We start from the raw sequence: 17,995 nt of genomic DNA, 5'->3' as shown, positions 1-17,995 counted from the left end.
ATCTGTCATCTGTCAGCCCTCTCAAAAACAGGAGGAGGTGGCTGGGATAGGAGCCACGCAGGAAGGCATGTGAACTATGAAAGGCCTGTCACGTCACAGCCTTCAGCCAGAACAGATAGAGAGAAAGGGAGGATGTGGAGGGGGTCCAGAATTAGCAAGCGTTGCCTTCACCACTTAAGCTTCACTCCAGGATGACAGGTGCTAAGTGGTCGGAAAGAGGCTTTAGCCCAGTTGTGTGTGTTCGTGACACACATTTATCCACACGTTAATCCTCTATCTTCCTCTTCTGTAGCTGTTGGACGTGTCTGGTAGATCTGGAGGGGCTGAACATGCGTCACCTGTGGCGACCAGGCGTCAAAGCACTGCTGAGAATCATTGAGGTTGTGGAAGCCAACTACCCAGAGACGCTGGGACGGCTGCTTATCTTGAGAGCTCCAAGAGTTTTCCCTGTCCTCTGGACACTGGTGAGAACCTGGGGAGGGATAATTAGTCTTCTTACAGTACCACTTTTTATAGATTTGAAAGGTGTTTCTAGTGTGTGGTCCACCCATATGTTCTTACATCGAGAGAAAATATGATATATACAAACTATATTCTTAAAAATAGGTTAGACTGAAAATGTTCCTGGTAACAAACATCAAGATTTACAAACTAGTAACTTAGTGTACAACCACCACCAATCACATACATTCTGTTATTTCCAACTACTCAACATCTGCTTCTTCCCCTTAGGTGAGTCCGTTCATTGATGAAAACACCCGCAAGAAGTTCCTCATCTATGCAGGCAATGACTACCAGGGTCCTGGAGGCCTGGTGGACTACATAGACAAGGAGATCATCCCTGACTTCCTGGGAGGAGAGTGTATGGTGAGTGTCTAAAGAAGATTTAAACTCTCAGGTTAACATTTGAGGATATGAGGTAACCTTAAATGCGAACTTTCAATGTAACTTCAGACATGTCACATTGACTTTACTCACCCAGTTCTATATTTTCTATGTGTGTGTTTGTACATGCGTGCTTTTCCTCTGCAGTGTGAGGTACCAGAAGGCGGCCTAGTTCCCAAGTCGATGTACCGCACAGCCGAGGAACTCGAGAATGAAGACGTCCGCCTGTGGACCGAGACCATCTACCAAAGCGCCAGCGTCTTTAAGGGGGCTCCACACGAGGTAAGGCTGACAACATTGAGCACCAGAGTGGGAAGAAAAGATGGAAAGCCTGTGGTGGTGTTTTTAAATGAATATGTAGGGCAGCACAACAGAGAGCTGCAGGATGTCTCTGATGGAAGTTTTGTTGAAACCTCTGCCATCTAGTGGTCATGTGTGGTAGATAACTTCTGTGCGGTTTTTGAATTCAGATGTGGAACAAATGTGACATGGCTTTTTGAGCATAATCTGTTTGCAGTGCATCTGTCGTGTTACATTACTTATATCACAGGCGGAGATGCATCGTCATACATAATCGCCCTCCTGGAAATGGTTTTGATTTCATGTTTATGAGCTCATAACCTCACAAACAGATTCTGATCTCTCACTGCTCTGTGTAACTGATTTGCCACATTTAGCAGGTGCTTAAATATGGAGCAACCTAAAATGAATATAGGAGTATGAGTTATAAGTACACCACTGTAGTAATGTAATAGTAATGGTAATAGTGCTCTGGCAGTATTCCTTTTAACTAAGAATGGCTGTGTGTAAAGAAATAAGAACTTAAGTGTGAGGTAAAATGTTTTCATGTTTCTCTCCTGAAACCTCTCTTTAATTCCAGTTTCTTATGTCTGTCTGCCCTCCCTCCTCTCTCCCCCAACCAGGTTCTGATTGAGATCATTGACGCCTCCTCAGTCATCACCTGGGACTTTGACATGTGCAAGGGCGACGTGGTGTTCAACATCTACCACTCCAAGCGGGCCCCCCAGCCTCCACGGAAAGACGCCCTGGGAGCCCACGGCATCACATCCCCAGGAGGCAACAACGTCCAGCTCATCGACAAGTCCTGGACGCTAGGGCAAGATTACAGCATGGTGGAGTCCCCGCTTACCTGCAAGGAAGGCGAGAGTGTGCAGGTAAGGTTCCCGGATCGTGAATTGTTTTTAAAATCTATTTTATGTCTTGTGTTGGCTTGTCAGTCTTTGACATTGTCTGCACTATTGATCTGTCCTCTCCTCAGGGCTCCCACATTACGCGGTGGCCAGGTTTCTACATACTACAGTGGAAGTTCCACAACATGCCGGCCTGCTCGGCCACCAACCTGCCCCGAGTGGACGACGTGCTGGCCACCCTGCAGGTCTCCTCGCACAAGTGTAAAGTCATGTACTACACCGAGGTGTTGGGCTCTGAGGACTTCAGGTTAGTAGCTTTTGAGTGTGTGTTTGTGTGAGTAAAAGGCAAAGACATACATCTGTGTCCGTATTGTATATGTGAAGTGTATGTGCTGTTTTAAAGTGTTTACCATGATGTTGTGATAGTTTTAATTTCAAACATTATTCCTTTATGACTGCTCATTTTTCACTCCTGCCTTCTTTCAGTTTCCCCCCTCGACAGCCTACCACATAGTGCCACGTATGACATTTGATATTTGAATGAATGAAGTCTGTATTGTTGCTAAAATGACACTACGAGGAGCCTTAAGAGCATCATGAGTTTTGTAGGCCCACAGTTTTGAAATGAGGATGCTTCCCTCCCTCGGAGACTCCTTTAATCCAGCCTTTTCTGTCCAATCCACTCCTGTTCTATCGCTCACAACCCCCTCCTCCTCCTGCTCTGTCTTCTTCCTGTGAAGAACGGCTTGCTGTGATGTGCAGAGTTTGTAAGTGGCTCAGTGTTTGCCCCTTTTCCTTTTAGCACTAGCTCATCGCCATCGCTGCTAATTTGAACGGCCACTCTCATGGCACATGTCACGCTTTAGATGCAGCAAAGAGATGCTCCTTTGCATCTGTTCTTGCTTATGGCTTTTGTTAGCACTACACACAGGGTGCTGTGGCTTTGTTCACACTGAAGAAAGAATCTTTGCACTGAGACTGGCTTCAGTCACCCTGCTTGCATGACTAATCATTTCAGGAATCCTAGGCTGGGAGAATTTCTGCACACTAGCGCTCAACTGCTGTAAACATAAGTGTGCACACACAACATAGACCAACACGTGAACTTGTTTAGCTACTTACAGTGACATTTCCTGGCATTGTACTTGTTTTTTTGCCCTCATCCATTTGTACTACCAACTCACTGAATCTCACTTCGCTTTCAATGCACCTGCTGTTTCATTTGAACAGAATTGAAATCACCATCTAACTCATTCTAGTTGCAGTTCACAGGATGTTTTTCTAATGACTGACACATTGAAATTTCTAAATATCTGAAACACCAACCTGAACTAAGAATATGAAATTTAGGTAGCCCTTTTCTTTTGCCATGTCTGTAATGTACCTGCTAGGGTTGCACCGGTATACAGATGGTGGTAAGACAGTTAACCCATACCGTGTGCATTTGCTTATCTACAAAATTATAAATTCCGCTTTATTCATTTTTTAAAGCTCATTCACAAACTCAGTTAATCAAAACAAGAACAAAGTAATATGTTTATATTTGGTTGTCCTTTTACCCACTTGATACAAAACATCCCTATTCATGTGTTGTCATGCATTATGATACATCATAGACATGGGATTACTGAAAAAAATCTAATTCCCTACAAAATGTCTTTATATAAGCAGATAAGCCTACATACTACATTGATAAAAACATGTCAATGCTCCTAGTCATGTAAAATTAAGGAAAGACACAAAAAGAACAAAATGCTTCATACTTTGCCATAGGCAGCTAAGCCTTCAAACATTCAAGGAAGCCATTACACTAAAGGCTGTCACCTCAACAAAACACCCTGAGCTTCAGCAAAACCCCTTTCCCCCACAGTATTTTTGAAAAATACTGGAACAAGAAGAGAATTTGGAATTTTGATGTCCTTTCTACACCGTTGGTTTGTTGCGGCCTATGGCAGAGCCTGAGCCTTGTGTGCCACACACAGTGAATAGATCTTCCTCCTGTACTTTTGATCTGGCTGCATGGTTCTGCATCATGAGCACGAGCCGTGCACACAGAACGCATTCAGTTAGTCCCTGGCAGACTGTGGTTGCTCTGGTGTTGTGTCCATGTAAAGTGTGTGTCCGCTCACGTGTTCTCTGGATCTCTCTCTCACCTCAGGGGTTCGATGACCAGCCTGGAGTCGAGCCACAGCGGATTCTCTCAGCTCAGCGCTGCCACCACCTCCTCCAGCCAGTCACAGTCCAGCTCGATGATCTCCAGGTAGAAACCGGAAGCTGACTTAAATCCCCACAGTCCCCCCACCCTCCACTGCCCTTACCTTCAACACTGAAGCCAACTCTCTTCCTTTCCTTCCTCGTCGTCTTTGGACTCTGTTCCTATTGCACAGCCAGTCTCTATGGAACTGAAGCATGCTAGCACAAACAGAAGACAAAGAATTATAAAAAATCTGAGGCAAAAAGAAAAAACAGAGACTGAGTGTACAATTTAAAGGGCTGATTTTTGCACAAAGGTCATATATTTTTCATGCCTGGCATCTCTGCTAGGTGACAGTTTGAATCAGAACATTAGCAGAATGTTTGTTTGTGTCGTGTCTCGTGCAGGGGGGAAAGGTTAAAGGTCGGGAGATGAATTGCGGTGTCTTCGTGGCACTGGAAGCAGAAAGAAGCAATATTCTCATCCTGGAAGCTACAGGACCGGATGAAGACACTGGAAGCGCTGTTACATATATGCATTTACATCCCCACATATATTCAGCACTGAGACGACGCATACCTCATTCTTGTGCGCTCGCTGAAAAACTGGATGTGCTGTTACATACAAACACCACCGCACACACACACACACGGACGTTTGACGACATGCAAAAATTGACAGTGTTTACCATATTACCAGAGGGGTTTGTTCAATCTGGTGAATTGTTTATAGGTCAAGTGTGTGTGTGCGGGTCACACTCTTAACTAGGCCTGAGTCGAATATCACCTGCAAATAATTTGGTTTTCAAACCGCATGGAGCTGCGGAGTGGGCGGAGCTTACGGAATCATGACGACGCAGATGGTGACAGAATAGTTGCCGGTCGACGGGGAAAATAACATTCAGATGCGTTCCCGTGGCTGTGCGACCTTTTCTGTCATTCATGTCGTTGTCTTATGTGGCGAACCCCACCCGCCTGTCTCACGAGGGCTTTATCACACCTTGAAGAGCATTTGAATATTCGACCCAGGTCCGAGTCTTAGCGAAGTAATCCGCTAGAAGCAATAACACGAGTTGACTTTTTACTGTGCGAAATATTTCTATTTATCATTAAGATGTATGAGGAGGATCATGGGTGCTGATTGCGGATGACCTTTTCGTCATAAGTCGTGTGCAGGCAGACAGACGGCCAAACTGAGCCAGTTAAACAGCTAAATTCTGTGGCACCAACATTATCACTTCCTGTCTCGGTTACCAATTTCTGCCAGGAGAAAAACACAAATAACTTGCCAGATTTTCTCCTGGACTTGTTTTATTTTCTTTGGAACGACTGCAGTTAGTTTGCTTTCCAGGCAGCGTCTGCACGACTAGGAAACTCAAATCAAAATCAAGTGGTAAAGGAGATGCCTTGTCGCTGATTTGTGAATGTGCTACTGATTGGCTAGCGCTCGCCAACCAATGAGATGCCTGAATTTGGAGGCTTGTGATGTAATTGGGCAGAACTGCCATCATTCTCTGCTTCTTTTTCAGAGTGATGTAGATTTCCGTGTGCATTAGGGATGAATGTTTGTTATTTAATACTTTGTGATTATTATTTGACGGTGCACCAGTAGACAACATATTGATACTGTACATGTACTAGTGTTGGTTGGAGATTGTTACTGTTGTTTTTTGGAGAGGAGTACTTGATGGGGTGAAGCAGTGTGGTGTGTTACTGCATGCTCATGTGGTGATTGGGTTTACAGATCTATTATTTAAAAATCAAGGTATAGCCATTTTAAGAGTCATTGTGTCAATAAATACCATTTTAGCCTTCGTAAGCATCACTTATAAACTTACCTGCTTTTTTCGAGGTCACGACTGTAATAGATGAGCGACTGTGAATCAAATATAACATTTCTAAATGCAACACATCCATGCAACAGTTTTCTAATACGGTTTATTTGGTTAATACTTACTGATGACTTCCTATAGAGGGCAAAAATGGTCGCCTTTTCCAAGAGTGGTTGCGTGCAGTTGTAAAACATAGTTACTGAGTGCAGCTGACAGCAAACAAGACTATGAGACAGAGGCTTTCTGCGTATATGTGAATCAGACTCTTGAAAATACTGGCCCTGCATCTTGTTTTTGATACATGAAACTGTTTTTAAAATATTAATGAGAGGTCAAGGGTTAACTTGTGGTAACTGTACGTTATTAACTGCAATAAGTGAAATGTTTTACTGAGATAAAGGACCTCCTCAGATTGTGGGCTATTTAGTGCATATGATGTGTAAAAGAACGAGTGTTAGAAACGCTGGGGATAAAAGATATGCCTGTGAAATGTGTGAAAAACACCCGCTCGGCCCCCGGCGGCAGGCTTGTTTCTCTACTGGGCCTCTTCTCACTTTCTGAAGCATGTCTAGAACCACATGCCTAACTTTCCTTCACCTGGTTATTCCTACATTTCTGCAGTGGTTCAGCTGATGAAACAGGTAACGTTGGTTCCAGACCTAACTACTCTTATACTTCCTTTTGTCTCTCTTTCTCTCTATGTACTCTTTGTCACTTGTACACTCCAGTTTTGCTGTTTTGCTTTCAAACACTTTTCCTTGTGTATATATTAGAAAGCAGAGTGGACCTTGGTTGAAGCCATAGGCATAAAGAAGGGTACTCGGATCAGATGTTTTTGTTTCATTTCCGCTTAAATTCACTGTTACAAATACCAGAACACTTCCATGGTCCGCTGTTTCCTGCCTCTCTGACTTTAGCTCTTACTATGTGTAAACTTCTCATCAAGATCTCATTGACAAATGAGGGCTATAACTGTTTGTCTCGTCTGTTCAAGGCATTTGTCTGTCTCTGCTTCCTTTTCTGACATCGTTGCATATCTTCTCTTTACCTTGATGTGAGGAATTATGTAAAAATGTTTGAATTAATGAGATTATGGCGCCTTTACATTTTTTTGAAAACATTAAACTTGAATTATGAGAAAATCATGCACTTGTGTCGGATTCATTTATGTTTTCATCTGTTTTTGCTTCTTTTGCTTATGTCATGAAGTTAAGCACATATTCAGATCCAAAACTAAAATAAATAATATATTTGATGTTCAGTTCTAATTCACCAAGATTCAATTTGAAAATGCTTCTATTGCTAAACTTTTGTATTTATGGTCCACATTGTTTTTTACCTGCTGAAAAGTATGTTAATGTGTCTCCCTATGTTTTGTAATCACTATGCCGCTGGCTCCTTTCACATTTTTTATAATTTGTTAATTAATAAAATGGGTTTCGTGTTTGCTGCATCACTGACTTAAGTAACGATAAAGTTAATCTGTCCCCACTGACCTGAATCTCCTCATTGCAAATAGCGGTTCTGTCTGAATTTTCCTTTTAGGTGCTGCCGGTTAAACCTAGACAGCTGATGGCTTCTACAACAGGATGATGCTCCTTAACAAATGTATTATACAGCTGAGTAGCATCCACGCTGGCAGTAGAAATGAACTCAATCATCGGTTAAGAGGTGATATAAAAAGAACAGAGCCCTGGGGTACCCCTTACGTCACAGGAATATTTCCATATTTTGAGCATTTGTGTCTTTATTCGATAGTGTCAAGACAGGCAGGGAATGTGGGGAGAACAATGACATGCACCTAATGTCCTCAGCTTGGCTCAAACTGAAGCCATTACAGTTATGTGTCACCTAGACCATTAGGCTCCCATGTGCCTCTGCTTCCTCTCCTTTTTTTTATCTGTCACATTGTCCTATCTGTTCCTGTCCATGTCTTACCTTGAGACGTCTTATCAGACCTGATTGCATCAGACATTTCTAGTATCTCTTCTCTCTGATGGATCATTCTCATCAGTGGACATATCAGTCTCGGTCTACTCTTGATTCCTGTCTTCCAGTGTTTATTTCTCTCAGCATACCTGCCCTTTGACGAGCCTTGCTAGTGTAATGGATCCCTCATCCTCCTTTTTTCGACAAAAACCTAACTTTCAAACATTCAACTACGCTTTCCTTTCCTTCCTGTGGAGTTTACAGGTCATCTGTTTTCTCGTTATTATCACTTTATTTGCAGACATGATGTTTCCTGAGAAAGAATGATTCTCACTCTGTACATTTGTGGTCACTGCTCTTTTTCTTCTACTTATCAGATTATGTCTTATATTATTTCTGTCATCACTGGATATGTCAGTATGAGTCTCTTCTCTCAACCTCTGTCATACATTTTATTTTTTGCCTTAAGCTGTGAGGCTGTGACAAGCGTGTCCCAAAACTAGTGCTATTTGAGGTGTCCTGTTCTGCAGACTACTCCATTAAACAGAGAATATAATGGACAAATGAAGCTTGATACTACACAAAAAAATTACTACTATTACCACTATTACTAAAAAGATGGAATAACTAATAACTTACTGTCAGTAGAACAAAATATAACATGTTTCAGTGTAATTTGTCATTTACGCCACTAGATGGCAGGGTTTACCCACGTAACACCGTGCTGACGCCAGACGCAGGCTCCGCCCTCACGGTGACGTCTGTACACGGAAGCAAAACAGTGGCGCTCGTGTTCACTACTTCATGTGTCTGTCAGTTGATCTTCATTAAAAATCCTCCACTGGCGGCAAACATGTCCGCGGCTCCTGCAGAAGACTTGGTGAAGCGGTGGGAGAGGTCAGAGTGCTGTTCTTACGTTTATACGACTGAACTACATACAGTGCTAACGTTACATACACAACATACACTGCATACAGTACACACTACATACTGCATACTGCATACTGCATACAGTACATACACATACACTACATACCCTACACTCAGGTTACAGTACACTACACATACACTACATACAGTACTAACGTTACATACACTACATACAGTACATACAGTACAGTTGACTGACTGTGCAGTGTAGCCACTTGTTATCATTCACTTGGTAAACACACATAGTGCTCCATAATGTGCTGACAGATGTTGCCACACTTGTCTGTGTCCCTGTGTTGTTGTAACTCTCTGCCAGCAGCTCTGGATGGGCGCCACCAGTCCTCAGCAGCCATTGATTTGTGAGTTTGTAATGGCAAGGCCAGTGATGACACCATGATTCCATATTATGTCCTCATGCCGCCTGCCATCTCCAGCTGCAGCTCAGATTTGTGTGTGTGTGTGTGCTTTGGGGCTGTAAAAATCCAGCTGAGGACAGTGTGTGTAGACAAGTTGTCTCAACCCATCTTGTCACCACCTACAAATTCTAGTTCCCAATCCCAGAATAAAGTACGGTAGCTTCTGCAATGTGTGCAGATGAAACTGTACAAGTTCACAGTGAAAGCTGGAGCAGTTAGTCATGCAGTAAACATTCTCTGGTTCCAGCTTTGCAGCATTTTTGTTTTATATAATTTAAAACATAATCAATTACTATTAAATTAATCTGCAACTATTTTAATGGTCGATGAATCGTTTGGAGTCCGTCCAAATTCTCTGATTTTAGCTTCTCAAATGTGAGTATTTACTGGTTTATTTGGTCCTCTATGACAGTGAACCGTATAGCTCTGGCTTGTAGACAAAACAAGAACAACATTTGAGGACATCACCTGGGGCTTTGGGAAACATTTTTTATCATTGTCGGACATTTTATGGACCAAACAACTAATCATTTAATTGAAGAAATGATCATCAGATGAATCAATAATGCAGCCCTGCATTCTGGTCCACTTGTCCTTGCAATGTTATGTACTTCCTGTTGTAACACATAAGGATGTAGAGTATATGTTTAAACCAACATTTTCCACTATCTGCCGACATGTTATAGAGAAAGACGATTCATTGAGAACATTTTTGGCAGATGAATTAATAATTGTTAGTTGCAGTCGTAGAAAGAACTCCCCCAGCACAGCAAAAGCACCAACCTATGAAAGCCACCTACCAAACTCATTTTCCTGCCATTTTATGAGCCAAATCACACATTTCATTTATTCTTTTTAACAAATCCTATTTCTCTACATTATATTGTGATGGTAAGTAAAAATTTGTATCACGGTAGGTTCATGGTATATCATGTTTGTTTGTTTCTTTTGCATCACTGGGCCTTTATATAGGTTTATAGTGTCTTTTTCTTTTCTTTTTTATTCAAACACAAGTGGATCAAACCAAAGAATTTACAAAACAACAGCAGAATTACAGTGACATGAAGACATGGATAAAATGCACAAACATAAAAGAAAAAGAAAGCAGGAAGACAAAGAAAAACAAAACAAACAAACAAGGTTTGAAGTGTCTTATTCTCCGGTCAGGAGTACATCACAAAATATTTCAACACTATAAACCAACATAAAATACTCAAAGTATTTAAGTTTTCAAACAGATATTTCTCAGATGTTCTACTGCAGAACTGTCTACAGCAGTTGTTTGAGCAACAGTATATGAAACACTCATATCATATGGTAACTTAAAAGCAGTATATTGCCCAGCACTAATGCTAGCAATGTTATTCTGCTGTAGAACATTATGACCAGCCTTAAAACCCAACATAGAATGTAAACTAAATGCTTTTTTGTTTATGTAAAAGAAATCTGTTTAATGTGTTTCTCATAATTGAATTGTCATAAGTCTGATTTTGGTCGAGAAAGGACACAATCAACAATATTGTGGGGAGTGGCAGAAAAGTAATATAATTAGTAGTTATTACTAATTATTATATATAATTATATTATAATTACTGTTGAAAAGAGTAATGAGTAATAAATTACATTTTGGAGTAAGCAGCATTGTTAGTAAAGCATTTAAAACTGGGATTTAGTTGTTGTCTAACTGAAGTCCATTTAATAAAAAATCAGACAGTCACTATTTTTGGTGGGGGCGACCCCTTTGTTTGCATTTGGATTACATTTGAAGTGTTTTCTGGCAAGTATTTCTCATGTGAGTATTTGTCCCTGCCTGTGTCCTGTGATTGTCTCAGTAGTCCGTTCTCTGTGCAGTGAGCAGGCCCGTCTCAGGCAGCAGGTGGTGGAGGAGGACACTGAGGACTGGCAGAGGAGTGCGGACTTCTCGGGCCTGGAGAGGGTCGGAGGAGTGGACCTTTCCTTCATCAAAGGGGACGACGTCAACGCCTGCGCCCAGCTCGTGGTGCTCAGCTACCCCGACCTGGAGGTGAGCCGTCCCCTCACTGCACCCAGTAATCACAGATGAACTCAGCAATCTGAGAGCTTTGTCAGCCTCTAGTGGTGACAGGTGGGAACAGCCGCAGTGTTGAGAGAAGGCATTTGCAAAGTCTGGTGCCACAGTGTCCCACCACTTACATAGAAGAAGCCTGCATTTGTCAGGAAATGTCAAATTTTCACTGTAGAGACAAGAAAGATAATCACAGAATGTTTTCAACTAATAAAATTAAAAAAATAACAATATATCATGATGTAAAATCCCACAGGATATTTTATTTGCTCTGAAAAGTAGCCTTAATAACTTTATTTGGGTTGTTGAATGCGAGGTCAGAGTAAGCTGCTTCCTGCTGCGACTCCATCACTTTAAATTTACGGCTTTTTTATGACAGCGTGATCACTGTGAATACACTTCAGCAAATTACTCATACTTTCACCAAGGCTGCCTGGTTGCTTTAGTCACCCACTGAAGTGATTTGAGATGTTTTACCATCACCTTAGTTTATATCTCTTCTGAGCCTCTGCACATGAACTTCCTTACACCCAAACAGATATCTGATGCCCTGTGTCTATTTCCAGTTGTTGTTTGATATGATATTTAAGGGGATTACTGTACGTCCTGCAGTGTTTTTCTATTCAAGTTGTTAGTTTCGTTCCATACAGCGGGGCACACAACCTTAAAATCTGGCATATTACACATTTACTCGTTCAGTATAGAGCCAGATACTCTTTTTCTGTTCTTACAAATAATAACACTCAACCATGATTGCCTAGGTGCATAAAAAACAGTAAATGTGCCTGTACACAAATGAGAAGCTGAAAATGGAACACTTATTGTTATTTGCTGAACTGGACTGGCCAGATGTGTTTACATTACATATTTACAGTGCAGTAATCAATAAACTAATATAATATTTTGTCCATACATACTTGATGCATCCACTACATTTTACTGGAGGCGAACTGTAACACCACTGGAAGATGTTTAAAAATCTAGTGTGAAAGTTCATTACTGACCTTGGAAGCTGATGTTTGACAGAAATATCTTAACTCAGGGTACACTTATTAGCTTACCGTGAGATAGCTCACTGTACTAAGTATGAACTTAAGTTATGTAATGACAACTGAGCTATCTCCGTGACAACTGAGTAACTTTCATCTGCCATTTTGTGTTTTTTTTCCCTTTTTTCTTTTTAACAAACAAACGCACATATTACTATTATATTGTTGATGGTAAATGTGTTAGCAGACAGTTGCTTATATTTTTAATAATAATAACATTATTAGCTGCTTAATGCTCCACTATGATACAAAGACAAAGTTAGTGATAAGTCTATGTGCTGTTTGGTTCTGAGCTAGAAGCATACAGTGACTTTTTATTTAGCTTTAAATAGCTGCCTGCTGCTGCTGAAATTATAACATATATTAAATATAGTATTATTAATATATATTACAATATTTTAAGTCATTTTCTTTTCTGTCTAAAGTTGTATTTGGATCATTGTACGAGGAGGCCAGGAGGATCAACAATACAGAAGCAAGACAAATGTTTCTGCCATAGTAGCTGTGGTTGTAATATTATGCTACAGAAATGCTAAACGCATATGTGCCCTAGTATCATGTAGGGATTCATTATGAATTACCTGTGAAATATTTCTCCAACCTTCTGTCAGTGTTATCGATTCATTTTGTAAAACGGCCCTCTAATCACTTAACCTGTGCCTCCTCTCAAAAGTCTGTTGAATTTTAATATTCGTTCCCATAAAAGTGCTGTATGTCTAATCTAATGCAACAACATTTTTAAGTCAATCTAAGCACTAAAAGCGGACTTGCCAAGCATAAAAAGCAATATTAATACACAGGAGAACCGAGGTTTAATATACAATACAGCTCAAGGTCGAGTCTCGTTAAACCGGCTGTTACAGACGAGACCTTGGCAGCACCAATTTTCATTTCATTTGCTTCTCTGTACAGCCTTTCACAATCATTCCTCCTCTGTACTATTTATCTGTGCATTAACATGGGCTGCCGGCAACCTCTCATTATATAACACAGTATAATTAATGACATTTGTCACCGTGTGTTGTTGATACATGGACCAAACGAGGCTAATGAAATGTTGCTCAGAAATGCTGTCCAATAATGGGATTATGTTCCCTGCTTGCTTTCAATTTACTCCAACACTGCCACCTAAGGCCATTTGTGACACTAAGTAATACTGGTAACATGATCCACAGTGTGTCCACTGCTGTGGTAGTTTTATTGTACAGTTTGCATTCAAATAAGCTAGTCTCAGACAGAAGCTCAACACACTTTTAAATAAAATAAATGAATATCCTTTCAACATGAACTCTAGGTGTTGAAATTCTTGGCAATAACACTCAGCCATGTTTTATCACCACTGTTTATCAGAGGGCGATGAAGCTAAAAATACAATATTGTCATATCCTGAATGGTAGTTGACATTTCTGATAGCTGAGTGTATCCTTGTGTCCAGGCTTACCTTCACAAACAAAAGCTTCTGCATACTTTATTTGTAGCCACTGCAGTAGGCCTTGGTGAATAGTGTTTTTTATCTGATGTTACAGCATCGAAGACCTTGGTGCTTCTTCTCATTGTGAGCAGAAAACGATTTTGAAGCAGGTTAAAGAGTCGTGACAGATGAAGCACAGCAGCTTGTGAGGAACAGTTGATGGTTTTAGAAAAATATCTTGAACCCAGTGAGAGTTTAATTTTAAAATTGTTGTTGTAGAGCCTTTTACCTGGACTTTATAACAGACTGGCTTTCATATTCAGAAATCAGCTCTCTGTTTACTCCAGCATCAGCATCTACATCTACAAAATGCACGTCCATACTGACAAATAGCAGCACTGTAGACACCAGGACTTGAATCAGAATCTGATGACTTAAAAAAACAAAAATAACTTGCAATTTTGTCTTTTACTTCAATGACTCAGGACGTCACATGGACTTTTAACTTGGAGTGTGCAACAGACACAGTTTGATGCACTCAGCCAACACACTGTGAAAGTAGGAGTGGAAGGTGCGTTTGATCCCTAAAAACCACATTTGGATTTTAAAACTATAATATGTTCAAAACATTTATCTCAGAAATAAGCAATGATTGTAATTCTGTCTCAGTAATTACATACAAAGGCATACCTGATCATTTTTTATTTATTTTTAATTTTTAAATGGCATTCAATTTGTTAATGGGCACATAATGACTTTGAAACACAGGAGTTGCACCGGGGACTTCACAGCAAAGACTTACTTGTGATTTGGAAACAAAACAACAAAATTGTGTCTCTGAATGTAGTTCAGACTCCTACTATGAATAGTATGACATTTGGCATATACTTACAACTTTACATGCATAATGCTAACATTTGCTCTATTGAGGCTGTTTTCAGCCAGCAGACTGTGCTGACTGGAATCTTATTCATTTGGCTGTCTGATTATAAGCTCAGGAAATGACATTTTTCTATTCTATTTAGCTATTTAATAGGTATTTATTTTTTCTTATGTGTTGTGTTCTATCTGGAGCTGCTGTAACAAGTGAATTTCCCCAGTGTGGGATCAATAAAGTCTATATTATCTTATCTTATCTTACTACTGTCAGGATATAGTTAAGGTTTCAGCAAATATAACAAAAAGTTATTTTTTTATAAAGGTTACCTAGTGTGACCATTAGCAGCTAGGGGATCAGTGTACTGCCATCTAGTTTACAGGGCTCGAATAGGTGTGTTTGGATCACCAGACACCACTCAGCCTTCTTGTTGCTCAAAAAATAGAATGACATATTAAGCAGTGTTTCTGTCCCGTCCCCTCTCCCCAGGTGCTGTATGAGGACAGTCAGATGGTGACCCTGACAGCCCCCTACATAGCTGGCTTCCTGGCTTTTAGAGAAACCCCCTTCCTCCTGGATGCTCTCCAGCGGCTGGAGAAGAACCAGCCCGAACTTCTGCCTCAAGTCAGTTTCTGCACACACAAAATTAATGGGGTCATATTCACTATTTCATCAAGGTACTTTGTATCTCATACACTACTACTAGTGTACTGACACAACCAACAGCTTACTGACATTATTGTGCTTGTTTAAATGGTGTAAACCTCACCTTACTTCGTGCACATTAAACCCACTGAATGGACTGCAGCTATTTGACAAAGCTCCTTTGTTGTCCCTCTCTCACTGTTTCTCAAAAAATCGCCTCAAATTCATCCTCGCCCACTCACTTCTGTTTGTCGCAGCCCACGTGCCTCCCTCGCTTCCTCCCACTCTGTCTCTCTGTCACAATGCACACCGGTGTGCAGAAACACACACATACACACTTTCACCCACCACACGCACACTCAGTTTTACTTCCACTGACATTTAGCCCTGGACAGCCGCAGTCACCGCTCCCTTTATCTGCAACCTTTGAAGTGACTTATTCCCGGTCACTTATGATTCAATGCTGAAATATGTTTGTAGAGTCACCTTTGGCTTCAAGAATTCATTGGCGTGCGTTGGAGCTGGAAGAGTAAGAATATCAGTTTGAGGACCTTGCCTCTTACTAACTGTAACTTTTGAAGCTCGGGATAAAGACATTGTACACAGTGGTAGCAGCTGGGGTCATAGGTAAGGAGCAAAAAGGTTTCACAGCTGGCATTCTAACTTGATCTATCAGGAAAAGCACAGGTGGAACTAATAACATTAACAATGCCTCTGCTCCACTGTTAATCAGCTGTAGCTTTATTTTGTACTACAGGGAAATTCATTTCAGTTCTGTATGTGTTGTGTTCCCACTCAACAGGTGGTGTTTGTGGATGGAAATGGCCTCTTCCACTACAGAGGTAATCCAAGCTGGTCGATGCTTTTTTATTTATGGCAGGGAGTGTTAAGTGATAGACCTAAAAATGCAATAGATCTTTTTTTAACAACAAACATTTTTTCATGGCAAGAAAAGTAATTAATAACATTAATAACGGCTGCATTCCTCATCAGATATATGACATATTGATATTGCGATAATGATGCACATAATATCACGGAAATTATCCAGCGTCTCTGAAGTCATTTCCATTTCTTTCTGTTTGCTAAAAAAGAGACAATAACACAATAAAAGTCGAAGATGAATCAAATTTTTTTTTCTAACCTTGTAGTCACACAGCTAGCTACTTTTAGCTACTTTTATTTTGTTACGTCTTTGTAGCAGTTTGGCAAATCTACAGTCCACCTACACTAGTGTCTCTTTTGTTAGGCTGTCATCATGCAGTCACAAGATATTGATTTATTATGTTCACAAAGTCAATACTATTGAGCTTGGTTTCGGTCTAGATTTGACATTGGCACCGTTCGGACCCTGCAGAGTTCGGCCTGGCGTGTCATCTCGGAGTGCTGTCAGGGCTGCCATGTGTGGGCGTGGCCAAGAACCTGCTGCAGGTGCAGGGTGTGTACAAGAGTGAGGAGCACCAGTCACAGGTGAGACTTCATTTTAGACCTTCTAGCCCGACTCAATGGAACTCGTGACCTCGTTACAAAGTGGTAGTTGTCTACACAAACTCGTAAACTTGTGAGCTTTCAGAAAATTTCCACTCCGGAAGTTGTGAATAGCACAAGAGGCGGGCCTTCACATGGGCTCTTTTCTTGGTACATGGTAAACACAACCCCATTTGAAGGCAGCTGAGCTCACAGGGTTTTTTTTACACACTTGACAAAGTTGTACATCTGTTTTTTTCCCTTCTGTGCTGTACAGCTTTGTCACTCTGTGGTTCTGCTTAATATAAAACAGAAAAAGATAATGAAAAGCTGATGTACTACGTCACATTTTGTTTCTGTAAAAGAGCTTCCACCCTTGACAAGAGTCAATAGATGAATTATTCAAGTTAAGTTATCAAAGTGTAATCACTTTTTCTGTTGTTTATTGCTCACTGCATTGTAAAAAAGGCAAAGAAATGTCAGAGAGGGACGAAGCAAAGGACAGAATCCTCAATTACTTTTAAATGTGAGTGCGTGTCCGTGCATGGAAGTCACACTTACGCTTCTACTTGTGCGCGCATTTGAGTGTGTGTGTTAGTGTGTGTGCTGTTTTGACAGTGTGACTTTTATTGCAAGCCAAGGCCTCCTTGTGTAGCTAATGCTAATGTGACTTTTTGAATACAAATCAAGCTGGAACAAATACCTATTGGTCAAAGTATACCTGTGGGACAGCAAAAACTGAATTTCATTAATATGCAAATGTTCACTTTGTTTCAGTCTGGAGCCTCAGTGACCTGTTTAAGAAAGAATAAAAACAAGTTAAAGTTAAATCTGCCCGATGAACAGGCATCTGGCTAGAGTCTAAAGTAAGAGAATGGACGGAGTATATTAACTATTTTTCTAATTTAGCAGGATTTAGAGGTAAGGAGAAGTTTTGGCATCTTATGCTTCATTTGCTGCTTTGATCTTTGGTGTGATAAGTTTTAGACTGTCACACTTTCTATTTCTGCTAAGGATTTCTCTTAAAAATATGTTGAAGACTGTAGATTTGGACATTCGCATACATATGGACTGTAGATACATTTACACACACTATGTTGTCAATGCATCTGTCATCCCTCTGGAAAATTTTTCAGACTTCATATAGATCTTCAGATTCAGATTCA

General features: G+C 40.7%; 2 protein-coding genes across 3 annotated transcripts in view; both read left to right on the top strand.

Moving 5' to 3' along the window:
* The window catches only part of si:dkey-237i9.1 (SEC14-like protein 1), a 30,924-nt gene extending 23,718 nt beyond the window's left edge, over positions 1 to 7,206 (top strand). The window contains exons 11-17 of one of the 2 annotated variants that reach the window (XM_035660261.1): positions 293 to 464; positions 733 to 867; positions 1,033 to 1,167; positions 1,809 to 2,060; positions 2,165 to 2,343; positions 2,777 to 2,803; positions 4,195 to 7,206. In XM_035660261.1, the coding sequence (XP_035516154.1) occupies positions 293 to 464; positions 733 to 867; positions 1,033 to 1,167; positions 1,809 to 2,060; positions 2,165 to 2,343; positions 2,777 to 2,803; positions 4,195 to 4,300 (1,006 nt within the window). In that variant the 3' untranslated portion in view covers positions 4,301 to 7,206. The remainder of the gene's footprint in view (positions 1 to 292; positions 465 to 732; positions 868 to 1,032; positions 1,168 to 1,808; positions 2,061 to 2,164; positions 2,344 to 2,776; positions 2,804 to 4,194) is intronic. The other variant, XM_035660262.1, reaches the window with a different exon arrangement.
* A 1,544-nt stretch (positions 7,207 to 8,750) lies between these two features.
* LOC118327455 (endonuclease V-like) overlaps positions 8,751 to 17,995 on the top strand; it is a 60,767-nt gene continuing 51,522 nt past the window's right edge. Inside the window, exons 1-5 of the mRNA XM_035660820.1 lie at positions 8,751 to 8,887; positions 11,188 to 11,359; positions 15,207 to 15,341; positions 16,165 to 16,204; positions 16,720 to 16,832. Coding sequence (XP_035516713.1) covers positions 8,844 to 8,887; positions 11,188 to 11,359; positions 15,207 to 15,341; positions 16,165 to 16,204; positions 16,720 to 16,832 — 504 coding nt within the window. The 5' untranslated portion in view covers positions 8,751 to 8,843. The remainder of the gene's footprint in view (positions 8,888 to 11,187; positions 11,360 to 15,206; positions 15,342 to 16,164; positions 16,205 to 16,719; positions 16,833 to 17,995) is intronic.

This window comes from Morone saxatilis, unplaced genomic scaffold (assembly GCF_004916995.1).
Source record: "Morone saxatilis isolate NCDOM2014 unplaced genomic scaffold, NCSU_SB_2.0 Contig17, whole genome shotgun sequence".
Classification (NCBI taxonomy): Eukaryota; Metazoa; Chordata; class Actinopteri; family Moronidae; genus Morone; species Morone saxatilis.
Note: the sequence above shows the minus strand (reverse complement) of the source record. Positions and strands in the feature narration are given on the sequence as shown.